General features: G+C 39.4%; 1 protein-coding gene across 1 annotated transcript in view; it reads left to right on the top strand.

Annotated features, from left to right (window-relative positions):
* The window catches only part of TRRAP (transformation/transcription domain-associated protein), a 94,010-nt gene that overhangs the window by 45,845 nt on the left and 38,173 nt on the right, over positions 1–9,992 (top strand). Inside the window, exons 43-53 of the mRNA XM_009886198.1 lie at positions 1–30; positions 697–822; positions 2,687–2,833; positions 3,919–4,118; positions 4,809–4,930; positions 5,805–6,018; positions 7,004–7,183; positions 7,548–7,694; positions 8,376–8,495; positions 8,798–9,085; positions 9,791–9,928. The exon at positions 1–30 is cut by the window's left edge and continues 178 nt beyond it. Of these exons, the coding sequence (XP_009884500.1) occupies positions 1–30; positions 697–822; positions 2,687–2,833; positions 3,919–4,118; positions 4,809–4,930; positions 5,805–6,018; positions 7,004–7,183; positions 7,548–7,694; positions 8,376–8,495; positions 8,798–9,085; positions 9,791–9,928 (1,712 nt within the window). The remainder of the gene's footprint in view (positions 31–696; positions 823–2,686; positions 2,834–3,918; positions 4,119–4,808; positions 4,931–5,804; positions 6,019–7,003; positions 7,184–7,547; positions 7,695–8,375; positions 8,496–8,797; positions 9,086–9,790; positions 9,929–9,992) is intronic.

The following is a 9,992-nucleotide window of genomic DNA, read 5'->3' as shown; positions in this document are numbered from 1 at the left end:
CAAAGTATGTGGTATTTTCTTCCTCCTTTTGTCCTTTATTGCTGCATAACGTCAGTGACTGAGGGCGGGGTGAAGGCACTCTTTGCAATGTGCTGATACTCTGTTTTATGATTCCTGCATTTAATGGTCCATTTTAGCTTGCACTTTCAACCCCTGTTTAAAAAAAGAAAAGCTGAAATAACTAGTCATGTGGAATTCATCATTATCCATTGACATAAAAACTTAATAACCTGTGGCTGTCATAACTTTGATTCAAGAAATGCGTGCTATAAATTCCATGTATTTTTGCGATTACAGTTTTTCAGCTTCAGGAGTGCAATTTTTTAGTTGTTAAGCTTTGGTGGTTTCCTAAAACAATGAAGGGAGATGAGTGTAAAAAGAAAGACAATAAGTAACATGCTGTGTCTTAATAGAAACTAATTTAGGTAGTCTTTTCTTAAAAAAAATAAATCCGTGATCTAAGACTTCTCATCAAAACGAGTTATTGGGAAGTAGCGGTACACTGTTACAGAGACACCTCGGTTCTGTAATAACGAGGTTTATGTAAGTGAGGGATCTGCTTGTGTTACCTTGGTTTATTGGCACGATAAAGCGCCGGTGATGGTATCGATGACTCTGTGTTCACAGTGCAGCTGTTCTTTGCATGCTCTGTGGCTGACGTTGCCAAAAGTAAACACGACTCTCTGAACGCTGCAGGTACCTCAAGTGTAGCTTCAAAGTACGAAGAGCTGGAGTGCCTTTACGCTGCCGTTGGAAAGGTTATTTATGAAGGACTCACTAATTATGAGAAAGCCACTAACGCTAACCCTTCTCAGCTCTTCGGTAAGTTTCCACATCTCGTAGACGTAGATGGAGTGCCGTTTAATGAGCTGGTACTTTCCGTAAGGAGACTGGGGTCTGACCACGCAGGGGAAGCTGCGGGAAGCGCTTGGAACTAACCCGAGAGATGAGCTGGAGATGTCGCCTGTGCGGGAGGGGACTGGGGGTGCTTTGCATTCCCTCTTCTCCCGGTAGCTGACTTGGGAGCAGTTACTGGGAGTGGGGAGCTGCACCTGTGCTGGGTGGAACCTTTCTGCATTCAAAGGGCGCTGGGAAAAGATGCAGCGTTCAGATTAACCAGTTACTGGAAACTCGTTACACGGGAAAACGAGAATCCTTCTGGTGCTACTCAGATACAATAGAATATTTCATGGAATCTGTAAACATTCTTTATGCTATTGCCTTCCACTTTTCTTTTCAGTTGTTTTTAAAGCCTCATTTATCAGCTGATTTAAATAGTGTAGGAAGATTTATTTATTTATAGATCTTGAATTCTAAGTAAGAAATTACAAAAACGCTGTTTTTCTTGAGTGAGCAAATGTGAATTTTTAGCATACACCATCCTGAAGAGCTCAAATCTTCTTATTTTCTTTTTATTCATACTTATTTGATTGGTAGAGAGCTCAGCTATGCATTACAATGACAAAGATATATTGGAACAATACAATTTGGCCCGGAACTGGTTGTGTTGGTAATACAGACCTGAAATCGCACAGTTTTGGAAAACTTGCTGATTTAAATGGCAAATGTCCTTCCCTGTTTTACTCTGTGATCTGTGTAGGTAGTTGTAATTTCGCATTGGGAATTGCATTTGTCAGCTGTCCGCATGTACTTTACAGCAAACTAACCGAGGAGGGTGTTTCCTACGCTTAGTCCAGAGCTCACTTAAAAGCAGCGCTACCATCGAACTGTCAGGTGGTGCAAATCTTAATTCTGGGCTTAAGAGGCTGAACGTTGTGTGCCAGGATTTCTGCACCCCTGAGCAGGAGAAGAAAGAAAAGCTTTTGAAGGCACCGTTCCAGGAAGAAAGCGCGCTTCTGTAAATACTGTTGTGGGCTTTTCGTCAGTTAGGAAGTTGCAGTAAGGAAAGGGGCAGCTGTAGGGTTTTTAGAGGATATAGTTGGACAGGATGTGTGTACTTTTTTAAAGTATTTTAGTATTTTTTAAGTATTTTAGAGCATAGATATTGCTAAAACTGCTTGGTTTGCATGGACACAGATAAGCTTCTATTAGGATCGGCGTTGTTAACAACGCTGTGTAATTTGTGCAGTTAAACTGTGCTGAAATTACTAGTTTCAATAGCGTTAACTTTTCCAATCTACGGTAACGGAAACTATGAAGTTTCTAGATTAGAAAACCAAGAGTGTGTATTTTTTTATTTTTAATGACTAAACCCAATCTTATTCATGTAAGAGTTTTGCTACTTTTCGCTACTAAAACAAATCTGCAACTTTAAGAGTAGTTTCATTTTGCCTTGTTAACTCTTTCTCTTTTTTTTAAGGCCGTGGAGAGGGATCAGCTCACAGTTGCTCTCTTTCTGTCTTCCCTTTCTCCCTCTTGCCCTCCATCACGCACTTGTGTACACAGAACTTTCAAATGTTTTGATTAATGCAAAAATAATTTTTTAGTCGTAGACTAAAGACTAAACTTTAGTCTAAAGTTGGGATTGAAATATTTCTTCCAATCTATCCAGATTTCTAGTCTTTGTACCGTGGGTAGTCCCATACTTTCGTGGCAGGACAGAATACAGCCAGAACATTCCCTGTGTTCTTCCACAGAACGAGCACATCCGCGTTCAAAACCCGCGTCCTACTCCTGTCCTGCTCAGCGGAAGTTTTACTTCCTTAAGTATTGTTTTTATCTGTAGGTACTTTGATGATTCTGAAGTCTGCGTGCAGTAACAATCCCAGCTACATTGACAGACTGATTTCGGTTTTTATGCGATCTCTGCAGAAGATGGTCAGGGAACACTTGAACCCGCAGGCTGCGGCAGGAACCGCAGAAGCCAACACAGGTATTACGTTCTGTAGTCCGGGGATGCTAATGATTACAGGTGGTGTAAAGTATTCGAATCTCTTCATGCTAAAGGGATTCAAGTGATTTTGTAGGGTTTTGCGTGCGTTATTACATGTTGAGAAGTACTTCAGCATTAGTGAGAAATACTACTGAAGAGCTGAAGGACAAAAATAGACTTTGAGTTTCTGTTAATTGCTTAATATATGAATTTCAGTAGTAAGCCAAACATTTCAGTGGATGGTTGGTGAATATTTGTTGAGCTACAGAATATCTGGAAATACTGAAATTCTTCAATTCTTCAAGAGTTTATAGTGTCGAGGGAAGAAGGGCTGAATTTTTTTTGATTGTTCTGTGCTTTCGCTTTTTTTTTTTTACTTCTTCCTATTTGATAATTTCACAAAGAGTTGTTCGAATATGAACTTGTTGGAGCTGATGCTTTTGTTGTTATCTTAAAATAGCATCTTTTTCAGCCTGTACAATTCTGTCTATCATTAAATGAATTAGGTAATGAGTCATTGAAAAAAAAATCAGATGTTCTTGTAGAGGAAGATTCAGTGGTAGTAAAGAGCACTGTAATTTATTAATGAAAAAGCTACTGAAGAAAATAGTTGGAAAGAATTGCTGCTGTTAGGTTGCCAGGCCATATTTTAATTAGGTAAATGAGAAACTTGCAAACGCTGAGAAACAATTGGAAAATTATGAAACTTGACAGATAAGCAGGTCAGGAAATTAACAGAACAGAGTAGGTGTGCTGCATCATACAGTATTTCTTTCACAAGATTAGTTGCGGATTTTCAGTACTGGGGTTCTGCAGTACCTTTTACCAAAGACTTGCTGAAGTGAAACCACACAGACTTGGCTTTAGGACTTTGAATGGATTTGGGGTTTTTTTGGAAAGAGTCTGTCCCAGTTGTTTAGGAATGGAAAGTAGTAATTCTGAAAACACTTCTAGGGATATATTCCCAGGTAACAGATATTGTTGTTGGTATTTTTAAAATGACAGCATCTTATCTTGAGAATTTCTTTACCGGGTGTTTTATAGGTGTACACACAATTCTAATCCTTTTTTTGCATCCGCAGCAGGTACAAGTGAACTGGTAATGCTAAGCCTGGATCTTGTGAAAACTCGCCTGGCTGTGATGAGCATGGAAATGAGGAAGAATTTTATACAAGCTATTCTAACGTCTCTCATTGAAAAATCTACTGATGCCAAAATTCTTCGTGCAGTGGTAAAAATCGTGGAAGAATGGGTGAAAAACAATTCCCCAATGGCAGCTAATCAGGTGAATTGAGAAGATAAAACAGTATTGCTCTCAAATACGTAAATAACTGTAAGCTACTGTTACAATTCATCAGGTTTTGACAGTGAGGTTGTAAGGATCTGTTATGTATGTTTAGATGCCCTCGATGAGGTTTGGAATGTTTTGCGTCCCCTGAGAAAGTAGCTGGAGTTAAAGATGCTTAGCATTGTATGGGCTTCTGTTAGCTGTTTGATCCTGAATGCTGTTTTGCTGAGAACTTGTTTTAAAGTAAAAGTTTTTAAATATGTTTCACATTAACTTGGATAGAGAGATCCTTCAGGGGGAGGATGACTAATGCTGGTTTAAGTCATGTTACTCCTGTAGTGTTTTGTGGCCTCCTCAATTTGCCGTGTTCTCTGCTGGTGTCGAGTACGCAACTGTCTCATGCTGTATAAAAGGGCCTACACTTTTAAAAATATACAGTAGCTTTTTGTAATCATTGAACAACTTAAACCTGTTTTTAGTCATGATTTTAAAGTTCTCTAGCATATATTAGCAAGAGTTGGAGTTTTTTTTCTTTTCAAGAACTACGACCTTCTACCAAGCTGTTCTTCAGTACTTTAAAAGTGAAAGAGCGATATAAAGGATGGCTGAGGTGTACTTTGACTGTGCCAGTTCTCTGCTTGTTTTAAGATGAATTGACAAAATTAATCACATCTTCTTTTAACACAGACACCTACTCTCCGGGAGAAGTCCATTTTACTCGTGAAAATGATGACTTACATTGAAAAGCGTTTTCCAGAAGACCTTGAATTAAATGCCCAGTTCTTAGACCTTGTTAACTATGTCTATAGGTAATTATAGCAATTAATCATTTATTGCAGCTTATTGGTTCATAATTTGTACCATATATGACCTTTAGAACATGCCATCAATCTTTTTAGGTCTGAATTAAGTGATTTTGCCCGCCCTACCAAAATGCAAAATCAGTTCATTTCACTGAAACAATACGTGTTTATGAAAGACAGTTTGACAATAGGAGTTCCTTAGAAAGGGTTTTCTTTTCAGCTCCACTAAAATATCTCCACTCCCCCAACCTCTTCCTTTCCCAAGATACTGTGGTGTCCCCGTAGCTGATTGTATTCTAAACACTGCGGTGACACCTGACATCTGTCTGTCTTTTCACATCCATAGGGTTGAAAGATTTTTTTTTTCCTTGGAAATTTATTGTAAATTATACTTTCAGGAGAGTTACTTTGCTAGCTGAACTGGCAGGTTTTGTAACACGATGAAATAATTAAAATAGTTACCGTATCAAAAAATGCCAGGAATTTAATTTTGTGCTGAGGATTCACATTAATGTGAGTTAGTGTTTGCTGCTGTTCTGTTTTCTGGTTAACTGTGCAAAGCCCTGGTGTGGACATGGTGGTCAGAAGTTTTTATCAATGGCTATCACTTGGCATTTCAAATAAGATACAGATGTGGCTGAGATTGTTTCACAATTATGATAAGATTTCATCCTGAAAGAGTTTTTATTATAATGCTGGGGTAGTTTTCTGACAAGCAGCAGTATTTGCTTTGCCGTTTCTCTCAAGGTGCTGCACCTGCGTGCAGGCCACATCACGTGGGCTTCTACAGAACATCACCTCTTGATTTTTAGTATTTTATATACAAAACCTTGAAGGCCTCTTTCTAATGTCTCTGTCGTTTCATCTTTATTCATTTTAGGGATGAGAATCTTTCCGGTAGCGAACTTACTGCTAAACTTGAGCCAGCGTTTCTTTCGGGTTTGCGTTGTGCCCAGCCACTCATACGGGCCAAATTTTTTGAGGTGTTTGACAATTCTATGAAACGTCGTGTTTATGAGCGCCTACTTTATGTGACCTGTTCTCAAAACTGGGAAGCAATGGGAAATCACTTTTGGATAAAACAGTGCATCGAGGTAGGCAAATTTTTTTGTATTAGAAATACAATTATAATTCGAGAAATATGTTATATTTCCCATTTTTCTTGGCTGTGTCTAAAAGCATTATGCAATGTGTGTCTCGTAGTATGTATTATCTGTATCAAAACTAAAAATACCAAGTCTGCTGCCTCAGAGAGTTCCAGTGGTGCTTAAAAATAAATACAGTGTCTAAACCATGAAATGCTTATATTTGGGAAGTGGCTTTAATATCAGCCTTTAAAATCTATTTTCTCTGCGAAAACCTTAATGACCAGCTTAATGCTTCTTAAGAATATCCATCTCTTATAAATGATGGTGATTATTAAAAAACTAAAAGAATTGTTATAGTAGATGATTTCAAGAGAACTGTTAAGGCTAGAGCGTCTGCGCTGGCGGTATGACAGCCGTTAGGTGAGATTGCATTGAAATGAAATTGCATTGTTGGTTGGTTTATTGAAAACAAGATGGGAACAGACCTCTTTTTTTTTTTTTTTATTATTTAAATAATTTGCATATTAAAACATGAGTTTAAAGTGATTGTGAGGATAACTTTGTACTCTTAAAAGTGTTAGAATTCTTTCCAGAGAGATAAAAACCAGCATTGTGCATTTTTTTTTCACATCCTTTTTCGGAGGACGTTCATTGTAATGGGGAGAGACTGTGTACATTAGCTGATTCAGGCCACTAAATATATGCGTTAAAAGGTTGAAAATACAGAATTTAGGCATAAAAGATTCCTATTCCTTCAGCATTTTCAGGAGAGGCTTGAAAAACAATCCTTAACGTGCAGTCATGAAATTCAAAATAGTGACCAAATGTGATCAGATTAACTTTATTTACTGAATAAAGGTGCTGATCAGGCCTTAAATATATTATTGCAACTTTTATCTTGTTGATAAATATTAAACAATAGTGATGTTTTCCCTGAAACGCTACAGTAAAATGTATATTTAAAAACTCTCCTTGCTTTTTAATGTCTCAGCTCCTGTTGGCAGTGTGCGAGAGAAATACTACGATCGGGACGAGCTGTCAGGGTGCGATGCTGCCCTCCATCACCAACGTTATCAACCTCGCCGACAGTCACGACAGAGCGGCGTTCGCTATGGTCACCCATGTCAAACAAGAGCCTCGTGAGAGGGAAAACAGTGAATCCAAAGAAGAGGTAACTTACAGAAAATACTGTAGGAAAACCCCTCTTTTTGATGGAAGGTACCTCTTCTAGTTTCTCATCAGCTAAGTTTGGAGAATACATCTTGAAGATGATGTGCACAGGTTGCTCGGTATACCTTGTGTTTAATACGTTGTAGTTTAACTCCACGTGGGTTTCTCAGAACTTGCATTCATCCCTTTAGCCTTTTCTTCACTGTAGCACTGTAGCAATTCTGTATCTGAACCTGAAGAACTGGCAGAAATAAATAGTGAGAACTGAAATCAGTTGATTCGAAGGGTATTTTGTATTTGTTTGGAAAAAAGGCAAAAGGACTTTCAAAATACCTGCATGCTTTGAGTTGTTTACTTCTGTATAGGATGTTGAAATAGACATTGAATTGGCTCCGGGGGATCAGACCAGTACACCTAAGACTAAGGAACTTTCTGAGAAGGACATTGGCAATCAGCTGCACATGTTGACCAATCGTCATGACAAATTTCTTGACTCTCTTCGGGAAGTGAAGGTTGGTACAGGTCCTTGGTTTCCTGACAAATCATTTTAATACTGAAACCTTCAAACTGACCTGACACGCTCTTCTTCTTCCTTTTTTTTTCATCTCACACTTCTGATTTTTTAGCTGATGTTTTTTTTTTCTGTAGACATCTCTTATAATCTGATGTAATTTCTTGTTTGCATAAAGTAGAATATTCTTAATCGCTAGTTGTTACTGTATCGCTTTCCTACAAAGTTAAATTTCATCCTCTTCCACCTGTAAGTGTATTTTATCCGTTCAGCTAAGAAAATAGCAATGGCAAGACAGGGCTCAAAAATGTGTATCAGCATCTTACGTTTAAGAAATTTCTAAGAAGATAATTTTAGCTGAAGACTATGTTGAAATAATTCCCACAGTAGTCACAGCTCTATCCAATTAACTTGATCATTCCCGTTACCAAAGTCATCAACTTCTTTCCTTTTTGCCTTTTTTTTTAAACAGTTAGAGTAATGAATCAGAGTCGCAATCAACATGAAAAAGGATTATGTCCTTGTTACAGTAGTCTGTATTGCTGAAGGAAACATGTTTGATATGTTGGTTGCAAAAGGCATTTGAATTACTGCTTGAGCAACTGGGTAACTGTATAACTCTGAACTGTTTTTCCGTGGCATTAATTGTATTTCTCCTGTTTCTCTTTCTTTTTGTTTCTAGACTGGAGCATTGCTGAGTGCCTTTGTTCAATTATGCCATATTTCTACACCATTAGCAGAGAAGACGTGGATACAGCTTTTTTCACGACTTTGGAAAATCTTGTCTGACAGACAACAACATGTGAGAATCTCTCTCTCCTCACTCACAAATTTGTCTTTGTAAACGACTGGTGTTTCGGGAAGATGCATTTGTGTGATAAATGACTTGTTCGCTTGCTTTGAGAAGTTTGCCATTCTTTGTGACTGGTGAATACTGTATACCTCTATCAATACGTCTTTTGAAATAAATAGGGCCCTTCAGTTTACAAAGAGAAATACATTTATCAAATGGTTCTTCCCTGTATTAACGAGATTTTTAATCTAAATTCTCTAATTGAGGAATCTGAATGAACAGATAACTATCCTTTATGTTTTTTCTTCTAGGCTCTGGCAGGTGAAATAAGCCCTTTCTTGTGCAGTGGTAGCCATCAAGTACAGCGAGATTGCCAGCCGAGTGCGCTCAATTGCTTTGTGGAAGCAATGTCACAGTGTGTTCCTCCCATTCCCATCAGACCTTGTGTCCTGAAATACCTGGGGAAAACTCACAATCTCTGGTTTCGTTCTACACTGATGCTGGAACATCAAGCCTTCGAGAAAGGACTGAGCCTACAAATTAAGCCTAAACAGACAACGGAATTTTATGAGCAGGAAAGCATAACTCCTCCTCAACAGGTAGTGTTATATTAATTGAAATACATTTTGAAATGTGAAGAGAAGAACACAGTGACAGTATAGTACGATAGTATCATAGAATCATTTAGGTTGGAAAAGACCCTTCAGGTCATGGAGTGCAACTGTAAACCTAACGCTGCCAAACCCACCGCTAAGCCAGGTCCCTCAGCACCGTGTCTGCCCGGCTGTTAAACGCCCCAGGGACGGCGACTCCCCCTCCTCCCTGGGCAGCCTGTGCCAGTGCTGGGCAACCCTTCTGGGGAAGAAATGTTTCCTAATATCCAGTCTAAACCTCCCCTGGCGCAACTTGAGGCCGTTCCCTCTTGTCCTGTCGGTTGTAACTTGTGAGAAGAGCCCGACCCCACTCGCTCCCCCCTCCTGTCAGGGAGCTGCAGAGAGCAGAAGGTCTCCCCTCAGCTCCTCTTCTCCAGGCTGAACACCCCCAGGGCCCTCAGCCGCTCCTCACCAGAACTGTGCTCCGCTGCCCTTCTCTGGGCACGCTCCACCTCCTCGATGTCTGTCTTGTCCTGAGGGGCCCAAAACTGATTGCTTGTCTTCCAGAGTTTTAAAAAGAGTTTATATAAAGACTTCTCTATTTCCACGTCTTTCTCGGTTTGCCTTGGTGTAGAACGTGTGGTTTTGCTGTCTGCTATGCTTTGTAACGAGAGGTTCAGTGTGGAGAAATGTGTGTGCTTAACATTCTAGGAAATACTGGATTCCCTCGCTGAGCTCTACTCCTTGTTACAAGAAGAGGATATGTGGGCTGGGCTGTGGCAGAAGCGCTGTAAATTCCCAGAGACAGCGACAGCTATTGCCTATGAACAACACGGCTTTTTCGAACAGGTACATCTCTGATATGGAAAGGATTCGAGTAGTTCTACTGTCAGGATGGATACTCTGGTCAGCA

This window comes from Charadrius vociferus, unplaced genomic scaffold (assembly GCF_000708025.1).
Source record: "Charadrius vociferus isolate BGI_N301 unplaced genomic scaffold, ASM70802v2 scaffold430, whole genome shotgun sequence".
In the NCBI taxonomy this organism is placed as follows: domain Eukaryota; kingdom Metazoa; phylum Chordata; class Aves; order Charadriiformes; family Charadriidae; genus Charadrius; species Charadrius vociferus.
This window is presented reverse-complemented; position numbering and strand designations above follow the sequence as displayed.